We start from the raw sequence: 16620 nt of genomic DNA, 5'->3' as shown, positions 1-16620 counted from the left end.
TACTCCATGATAATTTCTTTTGAAAATTTGCAAAAGCAGAGGGCATCGATGCATTTCAACTTGTTTTACACAGCTATGCGATCTGTGACTGAGTTTTGCAAAACACAAAAAAGTTCACTTTTGGAAACGCAGGTCTAACCAGCACGACGAAAACAATTTACAAAATAATTTTTAGCTCAACGGGTAACACATAAGCAACAAAAAAGAGCGAGAAGCTCTACAACCGCGTTTAGTATTTTCAAAAGGCTGGTCGGCAAATTTTATTTTTTGCCGGTGACGCTGTATAAATTTCTACCGACTTTTTGTGCCATATTTAATGATTCATTAAGCAAAAATAAATAAAAGTCAAAATAATCAACAGAATTTGTTACCGTTACTTGGGAATTTGTTACTGACAAACGTTGTTGGTCTACTAACAAACTGGAATTTCAATAAAAAAAGAAATTTTCCAATTGAAACTCGGCATACAAAATACCGAACATTGAAATGCTGGTACAATGTATATACATTATTCAAATCAAAATCTTCCACATAATGTACATTTTCACATCTGAGTTTCAAAGCATTGTAAATTAAGAACACGAAGTGCCCATTCCGCTCATTACGCTATAAAACTCTCTTACCCTCTTAATCTTAATAACCCATTTTTAACAATAATAGGTCGAAACCCGCCAAAACCATTATATTTCCTTCAAAAATTTGTAAAAATATTTGAAAAAACACGAGAAAAAAAATCTGCTAGAACATACCTATCAGAAAACAATTCTCTGATAATTCGAGTAAAGAATCGAAAGAGAGGGACAAAAGTTAAAAATAATTTTTGCATCGTCCTAAATAAATCAACGAGCTTGTTGCTTTAAGTGAATGAATTAAATTATATTTTTTACATTGTTTTAGAAATTAAGGTCACAGATTTTACATTCTTAACGTGTTTACTGATTTTGAAGGTTAATAACCCTCCTTAATTAAGCGTACAAAATTGTGTCCAGAATTCTGTTCATCAGATTGAGACCGCTTGAAAAGTCCATCGTCGGCGAATACTAGACAGGGTTTCATGAGAGCCGAACAACGACGGCTTACTGGTAATACTTACTGGCCAGTGGAGATATATCAGCTTCTACACTGATATTCTGCCCTCCCCCTTCATACGGGAGTTTGGCAGAACGAAGGTCGTGCGATATGTGCCATCACAAATATTGCCGAATCCTATCGGAACTAGGGGGAATGACGGCTTTGGCAGGTTTTGTTCTATTATTGGCAGGGGTTTTTTTTATGACTGACTAGGCTCAAATTTGGCCTAAACATTCTTTGCATATCAAAGAATATTGTGGCCAAATTTCATAAAATTTGGTCGACAAAAACCCCCCTGCCAATAATAGAACAAAACCTGCCAAAGCCGTCTTTCCCCCTATAAATTTTATACTTTCGCCTCTAATTCTATCATGAACATGTACGTCTAAGTTTGGAAGATGATATTAGCATTTCCATATCATTGAAAATCGTTTAACTTCACGTAGAAGTAAAATCATTAATTAGTGGTATTACTTGCTGGAAACAGAAGTATATTACGGACTTGTAGGATATTTTTTCCAATAACATGCTCGTATATTAATAATGGCATTCGAAAATGAGCAATTTCGGCATCATTTGTGTCCTTTTTGCTTTTTCATGCTGTTAGCTAAAAAAAATCCCAAATCCCAATTAGCATCGCACCTTGTTCGCACTTAAATTGAAAAGTATCTAACTATCGAAGTTTTCGAAACTACATGAAATTTCACTGCAATAAGAAATAAAATAGGAACAAAGTACACATAATGTTGAATAACTAGTTGAGGGGCTTCAATCCACAGTGCACATAATTAAGCAAGCGCGCTCAACGCCCCGCGTGTAGTCATGCAAATAAAACAGAAAGACACTCACGCTCTAGGGGCAAATAGTTGTCACGATTCGTTCGTAGGTAGAACGGCTAGAGTAACTCATTTCTCAGAGCAAGACTCAATCTTGCAATATTTTGTTATGTGCGAGTGTCCAAGGTAATAACACTCAATCGTGAAAGATGGGAACTCAATGTTGTTCGTAAATTGTACAGATCGCGATCTGTACAGTTTAGGATAAACGTCGAATCGGATCATGTTCGTCCGATTTCCATCGCTGCTCAGTGGACACAATGGTCCGTATGTAGGTCGAAGTATCAATTCCATACTCGGGGTTCGGCGAGAAGTCATTCTAAAAAACAGCCCGTCGCTGTACGATGGAATTTACGAATGTTCCGGATCTTCCAGGGGACCACCCAGTGGACACAATGGTCCATACTCAGGGTTGGGCAAAAAGTAATTCTAAAAAAATCCTGTCGCTGTACGATGGAATTTATGAATTGACCATTTTTACGGATGTTCCGGATCTTCCAGGGGACCACCCAGTGGTCACAAAGGCCGGAAGTGGGTCAAAGCATCAATTCCCTACTCAGGGTTCGGTAGAAAATGGTTCTAAAAAAATCCCGTCGCTGTACGATGGAATTTACGAATTGGCCATTTTTACGGATGTTCCGGATATTCCAGGTGGCCACCCGGTGGCCTCTAAAACGCACACACCTCCAAAAATATGTACATGCACTTGAGCAGCCTTTGTCCCAGTGACATACGTAAAGATTCATATAATCAAACACTCATATAAATATACAGGCCCTCTGTTATATGATTGGGTACCCGGGTACCCCGTCACCCGTTTAAGGGGTATAAATAGTTTTCGACCCCTAATAAGCGCTGTAATCGCAACCTGGACCTCAAACTTTGCCCATCGCTTCGTCTCAACATTCTACGAGATGTCAGAAAGTTTCATAGTATTTGAACTTATCTACAACAAGTTATTTAACTTTCAATATCAGAATGGGTACCCGGGTACCCCGTCACTCACATAAGGGTTAAAACGAAGTCCAATAACAAAGGAATATCGCAAATATCCTTCAATACTAAACTACCTTCTTACAAAATTGCCCTTCATTGCACATTCCGAACTGTAATCACCTTTGATTTAAATCGAACTTTTTTTAGTTTTTTTTTTTTTGAGCTGGGAAAAACCCCTGGGAGTAGAATTCATACTGAAGCACTTCTCCCAAAGGCATAAAACCTCCTCTTCTTTTTGTTTTTTGTGCAATTTTGGTGCACTTCCAGTGAGAAATATTCTCTTTTAAGGAAGTACAATAGTTCATTTACAATTCACATATTAATTACTAAGAGCATATAAATTATACTACTAACAAATTTAGAAAACTAGAATAACTCACTAAAGCTATGTCCATTTAGAATCCGGAATAATAAAATCATCTGTATCTCGGTAACGGATTGACGTACAAATAAGGTTAATACATCGAAACAAGGGTAATTCACTGTACTTTAAGAAAAAAAAATATTGAAACAAATCATTTCTTCTTGTTTCTAGTGAAAATTCGCACCTTCTTCTTTATTTCTCTCATCAAAAGTTGCACACCTCCGGAGTCAACTTCTTTGGCACATTTGTTCCACATTTTGGTTATCTGAGTAGCGTTCCGAGCTGTTTTTCCACTTTTCTTAAGCTTCCGCTTCATTACTGCCCAAAATGTCTCGATGGGCCGGAGCTGTGGAAAGTTGCGTTGATTTATGTTTTTATCGATGAAATCTTCGTTATTATCGCGGTACCACTGGATGACTTCCCGGCTGTAGTGGCAACTCGCCAAATCTGGCCAAAACTTGACGGGACCTTTATGGGTTTTATGGAAGGTAGACCGCGGTTTTTGAGACATTCCTCCTTGTACAGCTTCGAGTCCATCGTCTTATTCGTCACAAACACTTAGGTCTTTGCTCCACAGCTGCATATCCCTTGCCGAAATCATCTATTTTTGGGTCTGTTCAAATATTACGTAACGCAATAGGGGGTGGGGGGTTGTTTGATTTTTGTTACGCTTTGTTCCGCAAAATATAGGGGTTGGGGGCCCTTCGAAATATTGTTACGCGTAACAAATTATTTCCAATGGGAAAAATATTTTTAAAAATTCTAAAAATATTCATTATCTTTGAAAAAGCATGAAATATACAGAAGATAATAATTTATTGCACCGTCCTTCAAATTCTACTAAAATTAAGATCTATTTCAAAACATCGCTTTTGTCACGTGTCACCCATAGGGGTGGGGGGGGGTGTGGTGGTTCTGAAAATTGTTACGGATTGCTACGAGGGGGTGGGGGGTTCTTAAAAACAACATTTTTCGCGTTACGTAATATTTGAACAGGCCCTTTTTGCAAGTTTGTCCAAAAAGCAAACTTAAACTTCGCAGGAACTACTCCTCGTGCCGTCGCCATGTATAATTTTTGGCTAGGAAGCTGACCGAAATGCTCTTTGACGTAGGTTCCATCGTCAATGAGCAGGATTATCAACGTGGGTTTACAAATTTTTTTCTCTCCTTTCGGCTTCCATCTGGAATAATTTTTGACTAGCTGCACGAAACATCGTAAAATTTATACCACAGCAAGTAGGCGCCTAGGTAGACAAACCGCTGTAAAATAATTCTTGCAGCGGTCACTTTCCGTGCCGCTGCAGTACAATAAATGATTCCGGATTCTAAATGGACATAGCTTTAAGGCTCCCCCAAACCTAAGAGATTTCATCGCCGCGACGGCGACAACTAGTCGCCGCGATTCTATAGTTGGGTCGCTGCAGGAAATTCTCTATTTACGCTTCCACACCAACGGCGACAGAATCGCTGTCGCCAAGCGATAGAATCGCGTCGCGTGTGTTTGGGGGAACTTTTATACATATAAACATATTCAATGAAACATTAACAACTGATGATGAGATGGCGATATTTTGGCAATAGGCAAATGGACTAATGAAACTGAGCTATTACAGATGGAGCTGAATAGATCACAGAAGCCATGACGGAAGAGGCTACCAAAACCATGTTGTGTTGGGAGAGAAACTGGCGTTTCTTGTTGACCGAGCTTCTACAGAATGTAGCTGGAAAGACCACAGGAGCCATGAGGGGATAGGCTGCCAAAACATGTTGTGCTAGGAACTTATTTTTTGTGTTCATACTTATGACATAGGTCTTGAATGCCTGCCATACGTGACACAATTGCAGTCTTCCTCATAATCGGTTTTGCTACTTCTTGTGTTTGTACCAACTCTCTGGTTGGCGCACCCTAATTTAGCTGCTGATTAAACTTGTCTGTCGAAAACCTGCAATCAGTTGTGGTTTTGTTGGTTTTGGTTTCGTGTTTGTGTAGCTATTTTATGTCGAAAAATAACACCTCTATGACTCCGAAGTTTGGTTATCACAAATTGAAAGATATATTTTATATTAAAAACAAAAATATCGGACGCAACATTGGCCATCCTAAATTGAGCCTGTCTTTGTTCCAAAACAGCAAAATTGCATTTGCTTCATACAAAATTTGATTTAATCAGGTATTTTTGTTTATATAAGAAAAAGTCGGTCTACGGTACACTTAGTTGTATGGAACATGGGAAACACCCCGCCTTCGATCTATTATAGTCATGCCGAATGTGCAGTTTCACAGACGAACAGTTTGACCAAGATTAGAACAAATCGAGACATCCGTTATCAATTCATTGATAATACCTTTTTACGCATTCATCGCAAACGTTATCTGAAATATTTGAGTCATACCGAAGGGCCACTTCAGAGACAGAAGTCGCACTAACCAGTAAACATTAGATTGTTAGTAAAGTAACACCATATTAGTTTAAATGTTTGAAAAATGTCGGTTACGTGGATTTGGCAAGTAAGTGTATCTTAAAATTGTGTGCATTTTTAAGTACTTAATATAGTCATTGGAACCTTCCCCAGGGTTCATCTGTTCTGGAAGATATACCTGCCTACGTTATGTCTGTTGATTATCTACAACGAATACCTCATCCACATATTTCACACTCTTCAATGGTCGCAGATTCAATGCCAAACAGGTAATCAAGCGTTCGTGATTAAATAAATGTCAGCTGATCAAGACTTTTTTCTAACGTTTCAGACAGATGCCTCAAAATTTTACTAGTGGCGGATCCTCAAATATTGGGTAATACCTTCGATAAAAAAATTTACTGGCCCCTGGCTAATTTCGATTCAGACTGGTGAGTAAGCGATAGTGAAAGTGTAGCGCGTTTTCACCATTCAAATGATAAAGAATATGTGCGTAATACCCAGGCTGCGTGTTACATTAGCATCGACAGAACGCCGCCGTTCGATTCCTATACCATAGTTCATTCGGTTCATTCCATCAAGTGTTGTTCGTTTCACTTATACATGTATGTATTTTATGTTTATTATATACATCTGTAAAGTTAGTATTAAAATTAATAAAATAATTCAATGTATTTACTATGCTTAATGCTTTAGTCATAGTTCTTTACTAAATTGAATAAAATCCCAATAATCATCCGAAAAATTGTTTTGTCAGGCATCTCTCGAAAACATATAGAAAGGCTGTACAGCATACAACACCCGACGTGATCTGTTTTCTGGGAGACCTAATGGACGAAGGTAGCGTTGCTACAGCAGTTCAGTACGATGAATACTACGCTAGATTTGCAAATATTTTCACACAACCGAGAGCGGACACGCTGATGGTAAGCTTCTCAACTATCCTGTCTAGAGTCGTACTACAATCCGTGTGGAACATTTTCTTTTAGCCTATAACGTAACGTGAAAGATTTACATTCCAGGCGATAATGATATCGGCGGCGAGGGGCAGTTAGTTACACAGGAGAATGTTCAACGATTTCGGCAGTATTTCAGCGAGAAACCAAACTGGGAGCTCATAGATACGGCCACATTTATCAACGTAAATCGTTTCACGGGTTTCATGCCGTCAACAGAGAAAACCAATCACGATCAACATTCATTTACAGTATTACTAAGCCACATGAGCTTGCTGAAGAATATCGGAACCTTCTCGGAAAGAGTAAATATACTGTGGACCAGAACTCAAATAAAAAAATAATACAAACTATTAACATATTTCAGGCAATACAAACATTTCATCCGCATGTCATATTCTCTGCACACGACCACCTATCTAAATATGCACTGGTCCACAGGAACAACCTTTTCCAGGAAGTTAACCACATTGATCTCAACACGGACCGCCATAAACGACAGGAAATCTCATCTTTTAATCTCGTGGATCTACGATACCGGCAAGAGCTGCTGGAGATCATGGTACCCACCTGCTCCTACCGGATGGGGGTCATGAAGATTGGTTACGGCTATGCAGTACTGGACGGTGACGAACTGAAATACACCGTACTTTGGTCTTCGCAGCGATTTTATCAATTGGCGGTTTATTCGCTGATGATCATCCCTCTGAAATTGTTATGCGGGCAAGTTTGGTGTACAATCTTCAAACGCTACTGGTGCTGTTGCCGGCCCAGAAATCGTAGCTATCTTCCGTTGCACAATAGTTAGGAATAAAATAGTTACCTGTATATTGTTACATGTCAACGCTGTCAAGATTGATCTTGTTCCGCCTTTCTTTCTCGTTTAAAATCACATTCCAAACGAGAAGAAAATCTTTTGAGCGCGTTAAATGACGGTGCTCTTTTTGCACGATCTAAATTCGGTTTCATCATACAAAATAATTCTATGAACTTTTTCGAATAAGCAATAAGCGAAGGTGCTTTGTAGCTTAGTTGGTTAAAAGCACCAGTCTAGCGTACTGACGGTCGTTGGTTCGAGTTCCATCGAAGGAAAGTAGTTACCTCCAACTCCAAAACATTTTATAAATCAAAATCTTTCACTACATATTCACATATGAGTTTTCAGAACATTGTAAATTAATGTCCAACCCGGAAAACAGGCAATTAACTTTGATTGAACTGGACTTGAGTTGCGTGCTCTTGCCTACGCATTGCGGTTGGGTATGAGCTTGACGACCGGGACCGACTGGCAAATAGCACACGCAAAACCTCTACTTGATCAGTACAATTCTCGGGTACTTCTTTAGAAGCGGGAATCTTCGGCTACCTGTACGTGTGTTGGTTTGCGTGGGAGTGCAATCAGATTGGACAAATCGACGTATGATTCATTTCATTTATTTCGTTGACATCTAAACGCCCCACGCTCGCTAAGTCGTTTTGCACCTGGTCAGCCCACCTCGCTCACTGCGCTCCACGCCGTGTCGTACCTGCCGGATCGGAAGCGAACACCATCTTTGCAGGGTTGCTGTCCGGCATTCTTGCAACATGTCCTCCCCATCGTACCCTTCCGGCTTTAGATACCTTCTGAATACTGGGTTCGCCGTAGAGCACCGTCTTCTTGCACACCGCCAAAAATGGTCCTAAGCACCCGTCTCTCGAATACTATTGTAAATGTCAATTTTTCAATAGAATATGGGGGTTGTTATGTTGTTATCAATACAATTAAAAAAAAAATTGCAATTACAATTGAATTTATTGTAGTTCTATTGCCAACATTTTGCTGGCAATGGAATTTATTGTACGTCTATTGGAAATAACAATATGACACTTTAATTGATATGATATAAAAACAATAGAATTGAATGTTCATCAATAAAATGTATTGTATTTTTATGATGATGAAGCGCTTTCGTATTTCACGACTAACATTGTTATCATCCGTAAGCATCCGTTCTTCCAGGCATTGTTTCTTCTCCTGAAAAAGGCGGATTTGCTGTCTCGGCTTCCGTCTATAACGTTCCACGTTCTGCCAGGTACCTTGCTGCAGCGCGACCACCCGCGCTGCGTCCTTCTCCTCCAGAATCTGTCTGCACTCTTCGTCGAACCAATCGTTCCGTCCACTTAGTCCCACATACAGCGTCGTTAATGGCTGCTTTAACTGTATTCCATCAGTGCTCAAGAGGATCCCCATCGAGCTCACCCTCTTCCGGCAACGCTGCCTTGAGATGCTGCGCATATCAGTGGCGACATCAGATCGCTCAAGTCGCTTTAGGGCCGATGCCCACGTAGCGTTTTTTCAAGCTGCGTGCACGCCGCGTCCACGCAAGGTACCCAGTATCAAATGTAGTCGTGCACACGTTTACGTGTGCATTACTGCATTTGATGCTGGGTACCTTGCGTGAACGCGGCGTACACGCAGCGTAAAAAACCGCTACGTGGACATCGGCCCTTAGGCCGTACCGCGGCGGCCGTCGGTACCGAACATTGTTGATGACGGATTATTTTGAGCGCAGTTTAACAATCACCAGATAGTGGTCAGAGTCGACGTTAGTGCCACGATATGTTTTTCTTCTTCTTCTTCTTATTGGCATTACATCCCCACACTGGGACAGAGCCGCCTCGCAGCTTAGGGTTCATCATTAAGCACTTCCACAGTTATTAACTGCGAGGTTTCTAAGCCAAGTTACCATTTTCGCATTCGTATATCATGAGGCTAACACGATGATACTTTTATGCCCAGGGAAGTCGAGACAATTTCCAATCCGAAAATTGCCTAGACCGGCACCGGGAATCGAACCCAGCCACCCTCAGCACACTATAGGATTTCGGGCGGTCATTAATCGAAAATGTCATGTCTTCCGAATTATTTTAAAATATTTTCTCTCCATTGTCAATACTCTAATTAAGAGAAATTCTGAATTTGAAGTCTCTAGGTGCACTAGTTCCAAAAGATATAAGGTGGCAAAGTCAGAAATGGGTAAAAAGTTAGCAAATTTTCTGAAAAAATATTTTATTTTCAACTATTTATTGAAATATTTTTTAAATGTTTTTCTTCAATGTTAATACATCATTACAAAGGTTATTGTATAAGCTTTTAAATGGTGTGCAAAAACTAATGGTTACACTGTGAAAAAAATTGAAAAAATGCGGAAGCAATATTTTTTCCAAAAACGACGCTATTTTCAACTTTGATAGTGAAGAACTTTTTTTCCTCAGGAATCCCCGGGTTCTTTTATGATACACATCAAGGACAAAGCTTCGACTAAAATGTCCCGAAAGAATTTCTTGCCAGTATTTGCAATTAACAGAGTTAAGTCACTCTGATTTTTTTTCATTTGTTTTTTACCGTGTTTTGCCTCTCTCGTACTCCAAGGTTAATGCTCATTCCAAAAACGAATGTTTGATAGAAGGCCCGGAGACCCCTAGTGGTATATATCAACTAACTCAGCGCGAAGAATTGAGGTGATGTCTGTATGTGTGTGCATGCGCGTCTGTATGTATGTGCGCAAAAGAACGCAATCGCCATTTAGACACTTATTTGTGTCCGATTTTCTCGCAACAAGTTTCATTCGACGGGAAATCTAGTCCCATCGTTTCCTATTGAAAATGGGTCAGACTGAACTATGCGCTCAAAGGGTATGGTCAAAATACATTTTATTGGTAATAACTTCGACTTTATTTATAACCATTTGAGCTCATTTAATTAACTTTTCAAAGGAGTAAATGAATAAAACCCCAATGCAATGCAGCACAACGGTAACGGAAGGATTTAACAGTTCGCTCATATATTTCCTGTCAAATTTTACCGTTTCCGTCGCCATTCCGCTGAAATGCGTTTGGGGCTTGAGTGGTTTGAGTCATTCTCTAAACCTAATTTTCTGAGCTATTCATTAGCTACTGATGGAGAACTAAATATGAGATTTCATAATATGTAAATATTTATAAATCTCCTGGAATCAATAATTCCCGACATGTTTATTGCAAAAGTAAAGACGAACAATATCTTAGTTAGAACGGAGCGTATGAAATTCCTGCTAGTGTTCATGAATGTCTGGCTAATGGTAGGGAAATATTTATTCACTCATCTACACTTTGAGGTTCACTGGCTGAACAACCAGCGGAAAGTCAATATAAACAGTTGAAGAAATTTAGAACTCATAATGCAAGAAAATGATCAAGAGAGGCAAATGTTGACATTTTCCTTCGTGCCTTACATGAATCAGATCCATTTTAAGCTCGATTTGGATAACGAGGAGACGTTGGAAAAAAATTTTCACTTAGTTATTCTTATGCCATGCGTAATTTTGTAATATTTGAAGATTTTCAAAAGTTCTTTATCTTCTAATACTTTAGATGAATTTATCTCATCTTCCAGCGTTGATGGAATAGAAGAAAATATCATTAAAGATTTAAACCTTCACACAGAAAAAGAATGATGCTATATATAACTTGTAGAAATCATGAAAACAAATCAAAAATAATTTAAATAGTGTTGTTATTTAAATTAAAAGAATTTTGCTTTTCGGAAGAATGGAGCATTCTTACATTCCACAATGAATGTCCACATTTTTGAGAATATATTAATCTCATTTTTGAATAACTTGTACACGTAAAAATGTCATGGGATTGCGATTTCTAATTTGCTAATACCCTTTTTCAAAAGTTATTTTCAATTCTGATTATTTGATTAACATTTAATGCTTTATGATCCTTCAGATCCTAGTACTTTGTCAAACAAATTGTTCTAAATACAAATTGTGAGGCATGAGAGTGAGAACAAAAAATATCACGGAATGTCATGAAATTAATGTCATTTAACATGATCGCCGCCATAATGTCCATAAATTGCTGAACTTAGTTTTTGTACAGCCCCTTCCTTCTCCTTAAGAAAACGCACGAAATTTCAACTTCCCAAATAGGTTTGCTTTGTCACGTTAATCGAACCTATGAAAAAAATAATTACGTAATTCATAGACGATCCCCAAAGGGGGGGGGGTTGGAAATTGTATATTCATGCTATTTCGACCATACACAGCTAAAACTAAGTGGAAAATCACTTTAAAAGTCCAATTTTATTTTTGACCGCTCGCTTGTATGGGGATCCCCCATAGTGCAGCATGGTCTTGCTTTGTAGCCGCGCGTCTTACCCCACGGCTAAGGAGGGCCACGATATGTCCTGACGTCGATAATGCCGAAGAAGTGCCGTTCATCAATCAGAACGTGGTCGATTTGTTATTCTGTCTGATCTCCAGGTGTACCGACACGGAAGGGTGTGTTGGAAGTAGGTGTTACGAATGGCCATATTCTTGGAGGCAGCGAAATGAATTAGTCGTGGGCCGTTTTCGTTCGGCAGCCTGTGAGCGCTGATCTTTCCAATAGTCGGTCTAAACTCCTCCCCTCGGCCAACCTGAGCGTTCAAATCTCCTATGATGATTTTGACGTCGTGGCTTGGGCAGCTATCGTACTCACGTTCAAGCTGCGCTTAAAATGCGTCCTCATTACCATCAGTGCTTGCGGAGTGCAAGCTAGGCACGTTGATTATGCTGAAGTTGAAGAACCGGCCTTTGATTCTCAACCTGCACATTCTCTCATTAATCATCCACGATTGCCCATCACTATGAAAGCTATTCCTATTCCTAAAGCTCATGTGTGTTACCGCAGCTCTGGTATCTCTAAACATTCGCATCATTATCATTGATCCCTTCCAACAAACCTCCTGCGCTACGATGCCGAATCCACGGTCCTTGAGCATATCGGCGAGTATGCGTGTGCTCCCGATGTAGTTGAGAGATTGGCAGTTCCACGAACCGAGTTTCCAATCGCTAGTCCCTTTTCGTCGCAGTGGTGTTCGCCGATTGTCCCGGTCCGTACTCTCTTTTTCGTTGTGTGAGTGTTTTTAAAGACTGACTTGCAGGGCTTGACACCAAACCCCCTAAATTTCCGGAGGACCATTCCTCCTTATTTCCGGTGGACCATGGTGCACAGTTTCACTTAGAGTCCCTCGCTGCCACTCGGACGATGATAAGCCGCCCAGTAAGATTTGCACCTCTGGAGAGGAGCAAACCCTCCCTTCCCTGTCAGCATACGACCATAGTTCCCACCGGTTACCCGATATTTCCTAAGGTAGCTCGTATCCCGGCCAGCGTAACGAGGAGGTAGGGATAAGAGTTGCTTGGTAAGAGGCTTAGGACCGCGAGATGGGGTCTATTTTATTCCTTCAGCTACGCGAAGTACCAATGGTACGCTTTACCCAGCATTTGCCGTGCCTTATTAGGATGGTTAAAAAAAACAAAACAGAAAAACCAGGGTGTCTATTAGGATGGTTAAACAAATCGATTTAACTTCACACAACTCATCAGATTCTGTTTCATGTACTGAGTGTTTTTGAAAATTTGAGCTGGTTTGAATGAAAATTAATTTAGCGAAAGCCGTTTCCAGTTTGCATGGAAATTAGTAGCTTCCCAGCATCGTGGAGTTGGCTACTAAAGCTATGTCCATTTAGAATCCGGAATCATTTATTGTATTGCAGCGTCACGAAAAGTGACCGCCGCAAGAATTTTTTTTACTGCGGTTTGTCTACCTAGGCGCCCACTTGCTGTGGTATAAATTTCACGAAGTTTCGTGCAGCGTGTCAAAAATTATTCCAGATGGAAGCCGAAAGGAGAGAAAAAAGTCTGCACACCCACGTTGATAATCCTGCTCATAGACTAACCTTCGTCAAAATGGATTTCGGACAGCTTCCTAGCCAAAAATTCTACCCGGTGACGGCACGAGGAGTAGTTCCTGCGAAGTTTAAGTTTGATATTTGGACAAACTTGAAAAACTCAAAGGTGCAGCCCAATCGGGTTGTACGCAAAGGTGACGTTGAACTACGTAGCTGTATGTAATGTACAGGTTTTCGACTTTTATGTTCGATGAGGCGAAAGGGGCCGTACACATATTACGTAAGCACTTATGAGGGGAGGGGGGGTCGGTCAATATCTTACGCTCCATATAAATAAAAATTCATTTGTATGAAAAAAATCTTACATGGGGGGAGGGGGTCGAAAAAGCCAGAAAAATTGCTTACGTAATAAGTGTATGACCCCAAAGCAAACGTTTTGCGTTGTTTATCCTGTGTTCCTGAGATTGAGTGAAGATTCCGAGCCCTGGATAATCGAGGATGAACAACACTCTCAAGCGATCACATATCCAAATTATCAATTGATAAAAACTCGCAAGAGACTAAGAATTGTTCAATAATTGTACCTCGATTCGAAGCATTGGTAAATGCTACTTTTGAAATTCGATTTTCAAATTCCCGGTTTTTTCCCGCTTTTCCCGATAAATTTTGTCAAATTTTCCCGGTTTTATTTAATTTGAAAAAAAAAAGGAAAGAGTTGTTGGATCTTAGCTAGGTGTTCTATTTTTTGACCATATTTGTTTTATAATTTGTAATAATAGCAACTGATAATTTGTAACGAAATTTTGAAATAAATACATTAAATTACAACAACGTGTTATGCGAAATGCATCAAATCAGATTGAAATTGTGCGCCTCGTGACCATGAAGTGGACATTTAATCAATATGGTAATACCACATTAGCACCTGATGAAAATGGTTTGAATCTTTTGTTAGTTGCAAAACCGTCGTATTTTTTTTGTTGGTTGCGAAACTTTCGTAAGCTTCTGACAGAGCCAATTGACATTGCGTGCCAGTCAATTACATTTTAAAGTTCTAGAATTTTGTTTTCTTTTCCAGTCTTTTATCCATTAAAAGAAAATCTTGAATCTATTATTAAGAAGTTTGAACGTTCTTGGAATATTGGAATATTGCAGTTTTCAAGGTTTTGGAACTTATTCTTTATTTTCAGAGAAATAAGTTAAAAAATATCTTATAGAATATCTTTCACCATCATAACCTTATATTATATTAGGTTAGTTGTGGAAAAATACTGAATTGTCATACTTCAAAATAAAACAGACTAAATCACGAAGACATTTTTTATTATTTGTAAATTTTTGAATATAATTCCAAACAACTCTTGAAGATGTATCAAAATATATATTATTCACCTTATTTATTTTTGTTTCGAATTCTGTGCAATTGAAAATTGCAAAAATAATAATAGAAGAATTTTCGTCTTAAGACGAGCTTGGAGATTAGAAGAGTAACTTAAAGATGAATACTTTCATTTAAAAGAATGAAAATTTCGATATTCGATTCTAAGCTTGCCTCGTAACTACGTAATGAATTTCTAAAACATAAAAATTCACAATAATAAAGATTAAAAAATTGCTCGTAAGTCGTAACACAATATATGGTCGGGGTTCAGCCAAAACGCACCAAGCGGCTTTTTGACTGAAGCCCTAAACGCAATACAACGGAACGGCGACGGAAACGGCAAATTTGACAGAAAATATATGGGCTAACTGTCAAATTTTCCGTTTCCGTCGCCGTTCCGTTGTATTGCGTTTGGGGCTTGACTGTTCGTACAAGGACAACGAAAATCGTTTCATATCAATTCAAGCGTACATTTGCAATAGGATATCCTCATTTTTTGGATTGAGGGATGTCCGATACGATTTGCGATCAATTAAATCTGCTAAACGAAAGTTTGGGCAGAAAAATGGGTAATTTTTCGTTGGCGCTTGGTGCGTTTTGGCTGAACCCCGACCATATGTCAGTAGAAATTGATATCAAAATTATCTAGTGACAACACAAATTGGATTTGGAATCTACTTAATTAGGTATCACACACCATGTACTGAAATTAAATAATTCAGTCAGAATGCGACTGAGTAATAAAAATTGATGTTTTTTTTTATCCTTATATCAACATCATTGAAAAGAATTTTGAATGTAATTTGACAAAAATTATTTTTCCCGGTACATGTCCTGAATTCCCGGTTTTTCCCGCTTTTTTTCCCGGTGACTTCAATTTCCCGTATTTTTCCCGCTTTTCCCGTTTTTCCCGGTTCGGTGGCCACCCTGACTTATTTTCCTACATAACACCAAAACACAATGCTTAACATCCGTTTGAACATCATTGTTGACATTAAATTGGTATAAGTTAGGTTTACATTAAAATGATAATTTTGTGTTTATTATCAATCGATTCCAAAATTTGAAAAGTTATCGCCGATGATAACTCGCCTACTATTTAAGTTATCAAATGACAATTCCAATAATTATCGTATTAGAATGGATCAGCACAACCCTGACTGATAGTCTACCGCTGCAATCATCACCGACGCAAACTGGAACAGAGACTAAGCACCCAGCCACTAAGCATATTGTGAAAGCTGGGCTGTCAACGGCATTTGGTGGACATCCTATGAAGGAAGTAAGAGTAGACGCGACAAAGAAGTTTGACAGTTTATTGGTAATAATTATTATTCCTTCACGTAAGTTGCATCGGACTTTTCGTTTACTCCGGCAGACACCTAAGAATCACCAAAACCGAGCCGAATAAAGTTGTCCAGAACGTATCCACTGCAGCAGCGAAGAGCATTCCGAGCCCTTTTATCTTCTTCAAAAGACGTAAGCGAGAAGCTTCCGTCAAACGCCCTCAAGCTTTCGAGAAAACACGCGCGTGTAAGTTAGCAGAATCGAACTACATCAGCTACATATAATCCCTGAAGGTTGCATTAATTTGACGTCTATGCTGGCTTGCAGTCTCCAGTTAGACTTGCGAACAAAGGCACAGAATAGGAGATAGCGAGATCTATTCTCGATCAGATCTAGGATGTTTTCGGGTGGGAACATTCTCGACACCCTGGGCATAGTGTATCCATTGACTTTGCCACACAAGATACATACTAATGCAATGGCGGGCATAGAAGTTATTAATTATTAACTAAAGAAATGCTAGAAGATTGGAAGCTGAAAAGCAGGCCAAGTTCCAGTTGGAATGTAGTGCTATGGAAGAAGAAGCTTACGATGCACTTACGAGA

The 16620-nt window shown here is 39.2% G+C and overlaps 1 protein-coding gene across 2 annotated transcripts; it reads left to right on the top strand.

Moving 5' to 3' along the window:
• The first annotated feature begins 5420 nt into the window (after positions 1 to 5420).
• LOC134216527 (uncharacterized) lies at positions 5421 to 7501 on the top strand. Of its 2 annotated transcripts, none has more exons than XM_062695394.1 (6): positions 5421 to 5776; positions 5842 to 5957; positions 6024 to 6119; positions 6446 to 6614; positions 6698 to 6949; positions 7012 to 7501. In XM_062695394.1, exons 1-6 carry the CDS (start codon positions 5753 to 5755, stop codon positions 7450 to 7452), a joined length of 1098 nt encoding a protein of 365 aa, XP_062551378.1. In that variant the 5' UTR covers positions 5421 to 5752; the 3' UTR covers positions 7453 to 7501. The 2 variants fall into 2 exon arrangements, with proteins under 2 accessions (XP_062551378.1, XP_062551377.1); XM_062695393.1 differs by having other exon boundaries at positions 5425 to 5776; positions 6020 to 6119.
• Positions 7502 to 16620: the final 9119 nt, after the last annotated feature.

This window comes from Armigeres subalbatus, chromosome 2 (genome assembly GCF_024139115.2).
Source record: "Armigeres subalbatus isolate Guangzhou_Male chromosome 2, GZ_Asu_2, whole genome shotgun sequence".
Lineage (NCBI taxonomy): Eukaryota > Metazoa > Arthropoda > Insecta > Diptera > Culicidae > Armigeres > Armigeres subalbatus.
This window is presented reverse-complemented; position numbering and strand designations above follow the sequence as displayed.